The 15,898-nt window shown below is 39.5% G+C and overlaps 1 protein-coding gene across 2 annotated transcripts in view; it reads right to left on the reverse strand.

Moving 5' to 3' along the window:
• The window catches only part of cntfr (ciliary neurotrophic factor receptor), a 238,751-nt gene that overhangs the window by 19,052 nt on the left and 203,801 nt on the right, over window positions 1–15,898 (reverse strand). For both annotated transcript variants that reach the window (XM_073478558.1, XM_073478559.1), the window contains exon 7: window positions 8,944–9,107. In XM_073478558.1, the coding sequence (XP_073334659.1) occupies window positions 8,944–9,107 (164 nt within the window). The remainder of the gene's footprint in view (window positions 1–8,943; window positions 9,108–15,898) is intronic.

Here is a 15,898-nt window from a genome sequence, read left to right on the forward strand (position 1 = left end):
TAGATCTGTGATTCATGCAACTACTTGTTTAAAGGTCTGATTTGTACAAAAGTTGATTTTTGAGTATCATTCCCAACTAGTCAAACACTGACGCTTTGGGTTTTCCAATTCCCAAGAGTCAGTATTTGATGAGACTCAAAAATCAACTTTCTTACAATTGGGACCTTTAGCCTTTAAGAGCTGGACAGAAAATCTGACAACAAAAACTCAAATCTTATTAAGTGTATTGGTCTAATGTCAAGACAAAAATATTTTAGTACCTAATTTAATACCCAATCACTTAGAAAGTAACATTTCAGTGAGATTAGGGACTTGTTTCAAGACAATATCCATGTGTTCATGTGGCAGATTTACTTATTACAAGAAATAAACAGGCAAGTGGTACTTATGAAGTCCTCTAAGAGGCTGTTTAATTGTGTTCTGTTCTACAAGATAGTCAGACCCATAAGACACAAATACAATGAAAACGGCTAGCTAAAACAAACGAGCATTTGATAATAGCCGTACTGCTGCTAAATAGGGTCACCTTGGATATTTCTGCTCGATGCTCTCTAAAATGGCCTACTTATTTGAATCATTTGTCAGAAAGCCTTGAATCGAGTAGCCAGTCTCTCACTCAAATCACCAGATGGATATTTTAAAAATGTCCCTCCTCTGTAGCTGCCCACAGAACGATGCATGATAAAGCTAGACAGAACATGAGTGGTGAAACTTCCGTATGCCAGCTGAACCGCAGGTCCTCGAAGAGAGTGGTGCTGCCCAATGGCAGCTGGCAATGCTCATCAGAAGTTTTTGCCTTTAGGTACTCAAAAAAGTTTGTAAAAATATCAAGAGCGCCTTAGAAAGTAGATCATTTGGGTGCTTGTTAAAGACAACCTATATAGAAGTCTCTTTCTAGGCAGACTGTATATTAGAATAACTAATGAATTTGCCCCCCCATTGAGGAAGCTGCTGGTTTCTGTTAAAATAGTCTTAATTGATGTAAATGAACACAATAAACACATGCTACATTGTAAGTCTTGCAGTGACAGCTTAAAACCTCTTCCGTACTGCAATCAGGTTTATCTGGGAAAAAAATCTGTCTTGTTGTCAAATCTTAACAAGCTTTGGTGACTTGGTGAAACTGCAATGTTCATATCATCACTTTATTGGCCATGAAACCCCAAGATGAGGTCCATACAGTGCATGTGTGTGTCCTGACATCTCAGAACAGATATGAGTGTATGACAGCCCTAGGACTGACATGGTAATATAGAAATCAATAGAGGCAGAGGAGAGGGCAGTGGCCCCATTCATCTTCATTCACCCTTACAGTGTAAGACCTCTAAAGCACCACAAAGATAAAACAATGAAATATCTCAACTGCAATCTGGGAAACACACACACACACACACACACACACACACACACACACACACACACACACACACACACACACACACACACACACACACACACACACACACACTTGGAGAACTCTTTCTGTTTTGGGTGATACTATTAGATATGTGACACCTCCTTATATAATAGTGACTAATAGAAATAGCAATTCCCTCCATATTTGTCTTGTTTTCTGTCTTCGGCATGGAAGTTATGTTTTCGCCTGTATCCATTTTTTTGTTTGTTGGATGGTTGGTTTGTCAGAAGGATTACACAAAAACTGCTGAAGAGATTTCCATAAAACTTGGATGGAGGATGGGTCTCAGCCCAGAATAGACCCCATTTACTTTGATGTGGATCCAGATAAAGGGACGGATCTCACTTCCTTCAACCTTATGGGCGTTTTTCCAACAGTTTTGGGGGGATTTTGATTAAAGAAAATCTGGCATATTTAGGTGGCTGATTTCTATGAGTGAGTACAATTTGATGTGGATCCAAATAAAAAGCCTGATCTAGCCAATTTTAATATGTTTTATTTGATATTGGATAACGTTTGTTTGAATTAAAGGGGACTGCTGAACCTTGGCAGAGGTATGCACTCTACTGAGTGCAGTTCTAGTTTTTCTATTTTCTAACATTTCCCAGTCCTCTCATACTTTCTTACATGAGTTTTTTTACTTCACTGATGGCTAATAGAATGGGAACAAAATCAATTTATATAAAAACACCTAACCTAATTAGATTCTGTCAAATGTTAACAAAAAGCTGACCGACTGTAAGTCCAAACTAAAGCCTGAACAGATCTGCACCATGCATGTCTGTGTAAATGTAAAGAAGTTCAACTTTAATGTATCTCGACAGCAGAGCTAAAGAATGACGACTTTCTTGTGTGACGCGACTGAATCCATCCTGTGTGTGTGTTCGAAAGATGGGGTTTGATAAATGGTCTGTCTCTGGCAGTGTCCTTTAGATTGGATGTTTTCCCCAAACAAGGTCTAAACATTTATCATGTGCACCCATAGATACAAATGGATAGCTTGTGGGATGGATGGTTAGATAGCTGGCTTAATGCACGGATGGAGAGACGGATGAATGGATGAATGAGTGGGTGGCTGATGGTAGAACTGAGGATTGCTGAGAGAGGGAAAAGTGGTGGCTGTTGGTCGGGCAGGATGGAAGGGTGAAACTGAAATAAGAAGGCAGGAAAAAAAGATGAAAAGGAGCAAATCGAAGGCACTGTTTAGCTTTCATGACATTCAATGTCAGATCGAGTTGAATAACCTCTTTTTTAGTGTCAATCTGCTTTTTCTTGGCTTCCTTGTCCTTAATGTTACACACAAACACACAAAATGTATGCACACTATGATCCACCACACAAAAAAAACATGGAAAATTCAGGCAAAAAAGAGGAGCATGCACAGAAAATAAAATGCACACAATCACAGTATATCTTGGTATCTAGGGAAATCTAGTTTCTACCATTACACAAACACACACACACAGCTCCTCACTATTGATTCATCTAAGTGCTTGCAGGATGAGAGTGACTTTTGGCAAACATACAAAGTTATGACATTGATGGAGAGAGAAAAACAGTGTGTTAGTGCTCGAAAAGAAGAGTATTAGGAAGGTGAAGCAGTGTTGACGAAGACAGGAAAACACAAGGAGGGAGGGGGAATGAAGGAGGGATGAAAATGAAAAAAAGAGGTAAGGAAAATGATGAGAGGGAGAAAAAGTGACAAAGAAAGTGAGGTGGGGGGAGAATGAGGGAGATGGATGGGAGAGGGAGGACGCGGCATGTCAGACAGAAGGACAAAGGAGAAAAAATGTGGGATAAATAAATGAATGAAAGGCTAAGCTGTGTTGACCAAGCGGACACAGATTAAAGGAGGAAGAATTTTAAGTCAGTTCCTTTCTCTGCTCCGGCTGCTTCGTTTATTGTGTCCCTTTTTGTGTCTCTTACATCATGAACAATTATTCTTCTTTGCCTTATCCTGTATGTACGGTACATATACAGTATGTGTGGGTGTGACAGTGCGTGGACAGCTTGTTGGTGGGCAATCATATGTGGATATGCTGTGTTGGTCTGTGCATGCACTGCAAAAAACATCATCTCCCCAAGTGATTTATAGCCATAGAAGTCACAAGTCAGAGTCAATGCTGGTATCTTAAAAACATGAAAAAATAAGGCTAATTGTGGATTACAGATTTTAAATAATGACACTACAAAATTCTTGAAACAAGGTTGAAATTATGTCCCGGCACAGGCAGACTCACTAATAAGAAGTTATAAAGTTACATGATGACCAGATTGTTTGTAGTGTACAAGTTGTGCATGTGTTGAACATCTCTGATAATCTGTGACTGTGTGTGTTCTTTATTTTCACTTGTACACTCATGATTATACGTGTTAGAGCGCTTGGATAGCATTTGCATGTATACTAATCTTTATAATTAGAACAGGAATGTGTTCGTGTGTGAGCGTATCAGTGTGCACGTGTGTATTCTTCTATATGAAGAGCGTATATGTGTTTCCGTGCATGAGAGTGTCGAGACGTGTGTGTTTTCAGTCGACTGGAGTTCAGCATCATCCCCAAAGGGCAATTACAGCGTAGCAGATGCAGTTTTCGTACCACGAAGAGAATATTGAGCAATCTAAAATTGTTCTTATCACAGTTACTGGACCATTGCTTTAATTGCAGTGAGAGTTGGAGTTCACGTCTCAGTGAAGAGAGCGTGAGGGTCGCATGGAAACAATGCAACACAAGAGCATGGGAAAGAGAACAATTCACTGAACATGTACAGGCATACAGATGTGTTCTCATCTGGAGACTCTTTAAACTCTCAATTGCAGATTGTGACAAAGACATAATGTGAAGTGCAAAGAAGAAACATAAAGCCTCCCAACTGAATGACGAGACTCAAGCCTGTGATGTTATGTTTTAGACTCAGCCAAAATGAAAGACACCATCGTCTTTATAGAGTGGATGATCAGGGATATTTAAGGACCAGATTAAACCCTTTTTTAAATGGGAACGTTGACATTTCTTAACTGGCTTTGTATCATGTAGACTTCGATCGAAATAATTCCCTGCAATTTAGAAAGTTTGTGAGATGGAAGTGGCCACCATATTGTCTCCTGTATTGTTAAAATGGAGCCGGAATAAACTCCACTCACACTATAAAACAAGGCAGTGCTGATCAAATTTGAACCACAATCCTGTTCATTGTCTATTTCTCTCCCAAAATGTTTTCAGTAACATATTTTAGATTAATATTTAGTTGTAATATGATACTGTTTGTTACCAGCCGACTGCTACAGTTTTCCTGTTTTAAAAAACGCACTCCGAGCCAAAACCAAGCACCGCCCAACTCGCAGTGCATCACCTATCAGTGTTTTTTGGTGCGGTGCGGCACAGTTCATTCTAATTGTTCTAGGTTTTCCCAGGTCATGTAGCACCAGTTTCAAAAATATTTGCATCTTCCTACTGAAGCCCAGTTTAATGCAAAGTCCATATTTCCAGCTGTGACATGCTTCTTTAAGTGCAAAACAGGGGCAGTGGCTTGTAGAGTTGTCTCATTTGATTTGCTCCAATTGAAGCCTGGAGCAGAAACTGGGCTAAAGACAGAAGCAGCAAAGGCATGGTGGCCACGATGTGCCTATGTTGGGAGCAAATGCCATAAATTTGCCACTTCTCTGAAGTGTTGATGCAAACAGGAAATGGGACTGCAGCAAATCACGATGAGACAATGTATGTAAGCTACCAGCCTTTTCAGTCATTTCAGCAATGCACATCCTGAACAATTTATCAACCTTCAAACACAATTTGAATGTTTGTGTGTGCATCTTTTTTTCATCTTGTCTCTTTCATCTATGTATCGATGTATTTTAGGCTGGAGGATTTCATCATCTTGCTCTTCTCCATGTAAGGATTTCCAACAATCCATTGTTTTTTTCAATTTCTATGATGGAAATTGGCTTATGTGCTTCATTTAACATAACATCTTTTTGAAATTCAATAAGTGCTTTTTCTTTCGTCAGTCTCCTTTGTCATTTTAATGCTCTCATGTATCCATAAAGGTCCATCTAATTTATATATACCGCTTCTTTCCCTTGTATCTACCAGTCTGCTATCCATTAAAGTCTTTTTCTCCCTTCTCTGATGCACTCCATTCATCTCTACTTCAAAACTTTCCCCCATTTTCTTCCTTCTGTCTGAATCTCCATCACTATAAGTATCTGGGCTAGTCATCCCATCATTCCTCAGGAGGATGGATGGTTTCCTCCAAAGATCAGTCTGATCACAACAGCCCTTTCATTTCTGACTCAAAACACATTTCAAAATGCCACATGTGAAAGCCATTCTCACCCAGCTCTGCTGTCTAACCACATTAAACGTAAATTACTAAGCAATGCAAACCACTTCAATTAGTATTCAACCTCCGAGGCTATAATTAATGAGTATATACTGGGCCAATAAACAGTGTTCCTTATTTTGGCAACCTCATTAAACTCGACTTAATGATTTATGTCACGGCTCGATAGTTTAAAACCCAAATTTTTTTTATAACAGTGTGCCAAGTGTGAGTCAATCAAAAAAGCATGTGATTTACAGTGTATGAAGCCATGTTCAGCTCTAGTGGCAGTAGCATGTGACAAGCTGCCATACTTTGTAGTGCTAACTGAACCTCAGAGCCTTTCACGTGCAAAATTGATGCTAGAGGGGTAGGTAGAGCATCATATTTGATGAGCTGGGAGTGAGACTGTGTTGGTCAGGCAGCTGGATTTGTGGGATCACATGAGGCTTCAAGGTATACAATCTGTGGCCGAATACGTAGTAGTTCGAATCAATAAGCATCCTTTGAGAATTTACTGGCAGCTTCAGACACAGTTTAGGTGTGAGACTTGAAAACAACAATGGAGGCTCCCAAAGAGGTTAGCGTAGATGTTGCTATGGCATCACAATCAGAAATGACTACCATTTCTTCACTGAAAGAAGAGCAGAGAACAGCACAGAATATTTTCTTCCATGGAAAAGATGTTTTCCCTTTTCTCTCAATTGGCTTCGGCAAGAGTTTGATTTACCTGCCCTTTTCCAAACAGTTTGCAAGAACATCTTCCCAGATCACTCTGTGTGACAAACCATATGGCACGTCAGGTTAGTCCCTATACTTAAGAGCTAAAAAATACTGGGTGTCTGCAGCCTGTAGTTGTGCATGGACAAGATCACACATGTTTATTTGGTGTGTACAGTCCCCTCGCAGATAGAATAGATAAAGCTATGTGTGAAAACTCTAATTGGCTCTGCTTTTTCTCCAACTGGGGAAAAGCTGTAAATAAGCACAGCACCAGGCCATTTGAATTGCTGATTGATGTCCAATAATAGATACTGACGTAATAGTTTCATCTGCTGGTTGCCACTTATTGCAGGAATATTTCTGAATCAAGGCTTAATCTTGACAGTTGGTGTCAAAATCGGGGTAATTATGCACATACAACTTCATCTAATACCTTCTTTTAGCTCTTAAACAACACCTAATAAAAGTGTTACCATAGAGTGTTCACAAGCCCAGTGGTGATAGGTTTGGAGTCCCCCTTCTGAAAACCACACTTAAAACCACAGCCATGGAGACATTCATCAAAGACCACTGCAAAAACGGAAAACCCTGCAATTCTCAGCTGTCATCAACTGTATTTATGTAATTTCCAAATGATGTGTTCTTAGCCAATCCAAATATTGACTTAAGGTTTCCCACCTCTCACGCCATGCACCAGTTCACATATTGATTGATTAGTGGTGAGGGCGAGAAGGGAAACCGAGAGTGTGTGTCAGGTTTAATCATGGATTCATACCACAAAGATCTGAGGCGTTATTATAACTTCCTTCATTCCAACTGCTGTGGTGTGCGTGTGTGTGTTTGTGTGTGTGAGAGAGAGAGATGTTGAAACATAGCGAGAGAGAGATTTAGTGTGAATGTGTTTTGATAATAGTGTCTCTTTATATGTGTGATCGTGTGTATATGTACACTAAATATTCTTTTAGATACTTTGTGCGCAGTGTTTCAATGACTAAATATAGTTCTACTGTGTCCCATTGTTCTATTGCTTAATTAATTTTTTGTTGATGAATTGAACCGGTAAGCCCCAGTTCATTGCTGTTAAGGGCCTGGAAGCGGTCTAATTAGGAGGAGCATTAAAATCAAGGATGTCTTGAGGGTTTACTCATCACAGGTTCATTTACATCTTTTGATCTATTGTGTTTGGACTTGTGAACCAAATGCCATGTGGTGATATTTTACTAAGTAGTATTTTATATTGAACAACTGGCACAAAAAAATACCTCAAGTTAACTTCTTGACAATGGTTAAAACCAAAGAAAGTGAACTGCTGGACATATGAAAGATGGGAGAACAGAGAGATATAACAGGAGGAAAAAGAAATAGCAAGGTAATGACAGAGACACTTGTTGAAGGATGGAAAGAGTGAGAGAAAGACTGAAAAAGAATGTGTGTATTGCTATATAATTCATAAATGTGTGTGAGTGCATTTCCATGTGAGGGTCCGTAACCCAAGTTCTTGGAACAACACCTCTACAGACCCATTGACGAGCATGATAATAACGCTGCGATGTTAGAGGGAGCTTTCATCCCAGGAAGCCTATAGTGGACACATATGCTTTTACTATATGGAGCCCTGAGGGAACTGAACCCACAAGACACAGTCAGATACAGTAACATACACCAAAGAAGCTGAGCGATTATGTCTGTCTGACCAGGGATCAAACTCCAACGGCTACAGGTTGGACCATTTCACTCATAACCGCTAACTGTTCTCAGAGGCCTCTCTCTGAACAAAGATTGTGGTCTTTTTCTTTAAAACAATTAATACAATATACCTACGTTTATTTGCTTTGGGCAATACTGATCATACAGAAGAATAAAAAGTAGGGTTTAATTCTATAGTAGAAATGTGCGATAAGCTAAGTAAATTCTCATTAAAAGACAATCCCTCCTGGTTCTAGAAAATTTGCTATTTCCTCTTGAGAAACATTTTTGCAATGAGGCGAAACACAATCTGTCAGTATGGAGGAAGGCCAGTTGTTTCTTTACAGCACCACTTTCACAGAAAGAAATTATGTGCTCAGATTTTTCGGATACCAAATAATGAATCATATTCCGACAAGTGTTTTTCAATGTTGACTTAGAGCTTTTGGTAACAGAGATGGATCTGGAAAAAAACACTCCGAGCATTTATAACTCCATTTATTTTTGGCTTATGGCAGAGTCATTACATGTGTCAGCCAGATTTTGTGAGGACAAGCTATGCTGCTCATAAGTGAGGAGCTAATTCCCAGTCACTGAGCAACTTCTAACAATGTGTGATTAATGTGCATGTGTTCACTTTGCTGGAATTATTTAATGAAACTCATTTGGCAGATACACCGGATAAAACCTTTCAAAATCAGATCCTGACAGCATCTTGACTGCTTGTAAATCATCTTGATAATAGCAATATGTGCATAAATCTATATGAAATGCTGATAGAGCTTAAATGCTACTCACATGCTGCCACTGCTCTCTGATGAGTGGTCGGTATCGAAGGAAGTACTTCAGAGGGAAGTTGTCGATATCAGGCCAGGTGGCAGGGCTGTGCCAGGATACTTCCAGTCTCCGAGCGTTGAAACGGATCGGGGTTGCCGTAACACGCTCCGGGGGGTCTGGTTTGACTGTGGAGTGGATAAAACCAATTAGTTATTAGCATCCCACAATTTAACACAAAAAGGTCAGTTTAGTCATCATGGTGAGGTACTCAGCCTTTGAAAACAGCTGTATAACATCTCAGAAAATCAAGGGTCTTTGCTGCTGTTCCACATTAGTCCGGGGAATACTTACCACTCCCAAACATGTGTTTAGTGCTGCTCCACCTTAGCTATAATGTTGATGTTGCTAGCAATAGATCGCTACCTTTCAGAGACTTGCACAGTTTTTTTTTGGCCACATCTGCTAGTGATTATCTTTTTTGTTTGGTCTTGACCTGAGGCCAATGTGTAAATATAAAAGTTGTGACAATTAAGAAACACATGGAACAATATTTTGTTTATCATTTGACAAAGCCTGGTGCAGGTCAAAGTTCAACAAATTCTAAGTCTCGCCACACTCAAGCGGAGGGTGATCATGATGAGGTTTCAACATTTGTAAGTGTGATTTTTTAATGAGACGTCTGTGAAAACATAAATGAGAAACAAACATTTCAATCATTTCAAACAAATGAAAAGTTTCAACAAATCGTGGTTTGTAGAAACATATTCTGCCGATTGTGCTGGCTTGATTTTTAAAAAGAAATCTGCCTCTCAGTATTTTCTTAAGGACACCATACTCTAATGGAAAATAAATCTTCTCTCAAGTGGGGTAAGGTTGATGTGTTGAAGAGTGAGGAAGAAGACAAAAGTGGAGAATGTCTGAGGGGACTGTGGCGAGGCATACAAAGAAAAATCATCAGCCCCCGATGAAAAGCCATGTATAAATGTTGTGTTTAATGAATGCACATCCACTGAGAAAGACACGCAGACAGAGGGGTTGAGAGAATTCAATGAAATGCTTTTCAGAAGATATTGAATGAACCAGTCTTTGTTAGATCACTCCCATTAGGGAACACACTGGGCTGCCACTTCAGCTACATGAAACCTTTCTCAACCAGAAACACACATGACATTACAATAGGAAATGGATAGGGGCAATTACAACCTGAATGTCTCATAACATACACACATATGTAGCACCAAAGGATAATAGCAACTCGGGTAAAAAGCGTAGGAACACACATGTCGAATGGCCTGTAAACAGACAGGGGCAGACAGAAGCAACGAGACAGACATCTCTCTCGTGCAAGCACAGAGCAAAACACAGAAATCTGTATGGGTGGGGTGTCCCAATGGCTTTAAAGTGTTCATCCGACTTGAAACAGAGTTTCAGCTTTTGTGTTAGTGATGAACACGTTCTTCTTTTGATGACCTGATGGGTGGGGTGGGGGGTGGGTTGGGTTGGGGTGCTGAAAGATGTAAAGGATTTTTCTCTTAACTGAAAATCCACAGAGACAGGTTTGAAGAAAATAATTAGAAAAACGCACAACAGATGAGGAACAGATTAAGCGCTCAAAGACTGTCACAGTTTCCATGAACCTTAAAGTAATGTTGCAGGTAGACAGACAGAAGCCATCCAAATCAAGGCAGAATTTTGTTCCGCAAAGGCTCAATCGCAAACTAATGAAACCAATGAATAAATTATAGAAAAAGAAATGGGTCTTGTAATGAGGCGATGGTAATACAAGAAAAATACCATGTCACACATATAGCCAGAATTAGAGAGGGATATCTCTTACATTTAGCAACATAGGAGTGGTGGAGAAAGAAAAAAAAAGATGAGCGATCATACAGGTTCAGTTTTGTGACATCCCATTGTTGTGCCTGTCCATGCTTAGCCTTAAAACGTCTGTTACAGCCCCCTCGGCTCTGTTCATTCACATTTGCGTTCACATTACTGCCTCTCATTCTTCCCTTCACTCTCGCGCTGTGACAGTCGCTGCGGCCCATCCTTTCTCTTTGTTGCTGATGCAAGTGAACAGGTATACTGTAACATAAAAGTCTAATCTTTCAAACAGCTACTTGCAAGGCCATTATATTCAATGTCTGCTGAAAATGGGACAAAAGAGTGGGCGGGAGAGTAGGGGCTAATCTTTCTTGCTAAAAAAAGACAAAAAAAGAAGAGCTGTAAAAGGTTGTCCCGCTGGCTCGGACAATGATGAAATCGGGCAGTAAAAATAAGATCTGCACAAAGCTATATCTCCATATAGAACCCAGTGGAACAATGTATGCTATTAGTACTTCTGTTTGTAGTATTTCTAAAACCATTATCATGTGTCATCCAGGCCTTAATGCATTCAGGTGTGACTGCTCTAGCTCCTCTTTCTCCTGTCCACACACTACACCATATCCTCTGTCAGAGAAATGGGCTTTTCAAAAGGAAACAAAACAAAAAACAAGTGGAATCTATATGTCGTTTTACTTTACAAAAGGCGCTGGATGGCATCCTCTAATGGTGCACTTAAATGGGAAAAAAGTGGAGAAGTGAAGTGCTTCGGTCTGCAGTAAAATCTTGCAAAAAATAACTTTGAAAAAGCAAAAACGGCCCACTCTTCTAAAACAACAAAAATCCCTTTACCAATCTAAGAGTCATAATCTTCTATTGTGCACTTGAACACTCTGATGTTAGAGGAGTAATAGCAGTAAAAAATAGCAATCAAAAACACATAAAACTAGTCCAAAAGTCCAAAATAAGTCACTATCAAGGCAGAAACTGCAACTAAACTCCAAGTAAAGTGTATTAAAAGTGTTATTCTATGTGCTCAAGCATTTGCAGCAAATGGGACAGATATGTCCCAAAATTACACAAAATGTCTGTGCTGCAAAAGCAAAAGGATCTAATGAGTGGAAGAAGAGTGTCCTGAATTCACATGGCAGCTGTCTTTTGTTTTCATAGCTACAACAGGCAAAGATAATACATACAGTACGAATTTTAAAAAAAAAGAGGCACACCAGAAAATTCTGTCAGGTTTGCTCTCTTTCAAAAAGAAATTACAAATTATAGTCAAACTACATCTCAGACTACAGGGAGTCAACATTTGTCAGCCTTTCATCTCCTGACGCCTCAACTGCGATTAGGAAACAAAAATCTGATCTCTGACTCGGTGGTGTTTAGTAATTTGAAGCAGATCTGCTGCATCCGGGAATATGCCTGCGCCTCAGGGGATTTTCGATGAAAATTGCAACTTTACAACTGCTCTGAAGAAATCTGCTGCCATCCAACAGACAGTTGCGCATGATAGTAATTAGTGCATACTGTAGTAATGTTGCCTCTAAGCCACTGCCAGCTCTAGTGGTGCTTTTTTGTACTAAATGCTGATCTCTGACCTCCCTTATGGAGAGAGCCGAGTCTGCTGGAAGCAGCAAAAACATCACAACAAACTTGATTTTTATTTTTTGCTAAATAAACAGTCTTGAATAACAAATCAGCTTGTCAGTGCAGTCTGGCCTTCTCATTTTCAAATTTTCTAAGAAAATAATAATGAGATAGCTACTGTAAATAAAACCAGGATTTATTATTTCATATTTTCAACTGTCTTTAAAGGAGAGGAGATATATTTTGTTCATTTTCAGGTTCATGATTTGTTTGGGGGTTACTACTAGAATAGGTTTACAAAGCTTTAGAGCTGAAAGAACACATCAGTTTTCTCGTACTGTCCAGTGCTACAGCACTATATTCCCTCTCTGTTTTAGCAACAGCAGAGCAGCTGTGCTAAATTAATTCTGACGTGCCAAACTAGCTGCGAGACATAAATTATGCAAATGTGTGACATGGTGACGTATCAAAGTCATGGAATTAAGGAGCTTCTGTTGGTGCGGATACCTTTTTAACTTTCAAGATCTTTGACATGCACAAGAGAACTTATATAAAACAGGAAATAAATGAAAAAGCATCATAGGTCTCCTTTAACCTCTTCACTTTTACTGACTGAAATCTGTTTTAACTGGCCACCCCTGGGACGTGGGACACTTCTGTTTCACCACAAAGTAAATGCAAATTAAAAAGCTCAATACGATCATTTTTTAAGTAGTAATTCAAAGGATGGCATGGTGTTGAAAAGTTCCTGCAGCTACATGCACCATGTGGGATTAGTATATTCATTTTAATTACAATGGCTGAGTAATGTTGTAGTGAATAATAGCAGGTGTTCAGGTGGACTCATGTCAGAGCTGTCAAAGGAAAAAAAAATCTTTGGAAGTAAAAATATGCTTTAACTTTAGAAGCCCTTTGCACTTACACAAGATCACTTATCGTTTGATCATCTTGGCACTAGAAAGCTTTAAGTTATCATTTGATGAGTCTGGAGCTTCCTTGAGGGGTCTCTTTGTAACTGTACCCACAGCATGCACATGTGAGGACACACACACACACACACACACACACACACTGACACACAATCTCATCTCATCTAATTTCATCCCAGCTTTGGTCGGATGAACAAGGACAGTTGAGAATCGTCTTACTCCCACTCAGAAGTCAGAAGTGCACCAGGAAGCATGAAATTGTTTTATTTATTTACGATCTGGCTCGTTGTCCCTGATAATGAATGTGACTTACAACTTAGAATGGCATGAGAAAGACTTTTAACAAAGCAGGGACAAGGAGGGGACGAGGGGGAGGAGGGAGAGGGAGGGGTCAGAGAAGGCAAACATGAAATAGTTAGCAAAGAATGGAAACACAGAAAGGGAGAGGGCAAGACCACATCCATGCTGATTTTGATAAATTTGACAACAAGGTTTCTATAATGAAGAACAGATCAACGGCTGTATTGTGTTATCAGTTATACAAAAACAAAAGGATGCAATCATATGGAGGATTGGAGGCAAAAGAGGATTTTAGCCTTTTTAAACTCGGGCTGAGTCTAAAAATTTTTTTTTTTGGATTGAAATCCATCTTCATTCCAGTGAACCAGTTTTGATTCTTAAAATCCTGACACTGCTCTTAAAGTAAATGACATTTCCTGTGGATTTGTGATAAAAATGCATAAATGTTTGTACCAACGCAGTCAGGCAATTAAAAACTATGGTAAGAGTCTCTACTGCATTTTGGTGTCATTTCATTTATTTGTATCACACACACAACATAGAGACAGAGATGTCATGGTACATTCAGGTGCACCTTGTTATCTCTAAAATCTACATCACTTTGTATGGAGAGCATGTGGGCGCCGACAGGGACTTCATGGTGCATTCAAGTGCACCTTATAAACTCAGAAATGTATAATCAATTGGCTATAAACATTATTTCTATCATTTTTTATATTTTAATTTGTTGAAATTCACAAGTTGACTATAATTACTTTATTGTTATTTTACTGAAGTATTTTTAATAATTAGATGCTACTATCATCACAACCAAATATCAAAACTCTGAAACCATTTTTGTTACAGATACACAAAGAGGGACCAGAACACAAGTCACTCAGGGGCAGGCAGGTAAAAGAGTGAGCTTTAATGCTGGTAACCAAAGTCTAATTCAGAAAGCAAGCAACAAAAGGCAGGAAAAGGAAAGTCCCAAGACAAAAAAAAATAAAGAGATGTAATAACACAGCAGACAAAGCAGAAAACCATGGGGAACACATCTGGAACACAGGGAACATGCACAGGAGACACAGATGAACCAACAAAGAGTGAAAGGAAAACACAGGCTTAAATACACAGGAGTGATTAACTAATGAAACACAGGTGTACACAAAACGAGCGGGACAACACAAAGACAGGAAGTTGAAAGTAAAGCAAGACAAACATGGATTTAAACTACAAAATAAAAGAGGAAATGACAAAACAATTAATCCGGACCATGACAATGTTATTCAATTCTTAATGTAACCATTAATAGTTACAAATAAATACTGAATGTAAACTAATCAAATTGACTCAGAAATTGAATGGATTTGAGAAATCAGTGGCGATACCGAGCTCTAGTTAAAACCAAAGTCAAAGCAAAAGCGAACTCAAACAATCAGAAAATAATAGTGTGGACGGAAGACATTTGTCACATAAATGGCATTTTTATGGAAATGTATCTCAGACAAGATCTGAGAGCTCAAATCATGATAGTAAATAGAAAGTGTCTGACAGAGGGAGGGAGGGTGAAGATAATATAGGAGGGAAGAGAGGAAAAAGCGGTACAAAGTCACAAGAAGGGCGTGCAGGAATGGAGGAGAAAGCAGAGGGAAAGAAAAGAACAGTGGGGTATTTTGCTATCACCAATAGTTAAAGGATATTTCCTGAGCCAAGGCGCTAATCCGGCTAGCATTAGCATTTTCATGAGTCCTGTGTCCGGGGCTTGGCAGAGCATGTCACTGCCTCATTTGGTTACTTATGTACGCACACACGCACGCACACGCACACGCACGCACACACACACACACACACACACACGCACACACAGTCTCCCTCTCTTTTCAATACCTCGCCCTCTCAACCGACACACTCCACAGTCCACACAGTCGCTCACAGCCCCATTGGTGTCTGTGTGTGTTTATGCGTCATGCACACCCATATCGCGCTCTGAGCAATACAACAGAGCCGAGGACTGCTGGCAGCACTTCCCTTATCTATCAAAGTACTCTTCATTCCTTCTTTAAAATGAATTTCTCCTCTTCGCTGCTTTCCAGTCTGAGTCGCTTAAGTATTCTTGCTGTTATTATGTGGCCTTGTGCAGCATAAGTGAACAAAAACTTCACAATCCAAACTGCATGTTTTGACACTACTTACCATAGCAACATGAAGGTTGTAATTAAAGAAATAACCAATAAAGGAACCAACTCTTGAGGCTAGTTTTGACAATAAATATGACTGGAATGTGCTTAAATTGCAGCTGGTCTTTGGATTATCCGGCACTTTCAGTGAGAGAGCAGAGCACTGATTTGTGA

The sequence above is a fragment of the Pagrus major genome, chromosome 12 (assembly GCF_040436345.1).
Source record: "Pagrus major chromosome 12, Pma_NU_1.0".
In the NCBI taxonomy this organism is placed as follows: domain Eukaryota; kingdom Metazoa; phylum Chordata; class Actinopteri; order Spariformes; family Sparidae; genus Pagrus; species Pagrus major.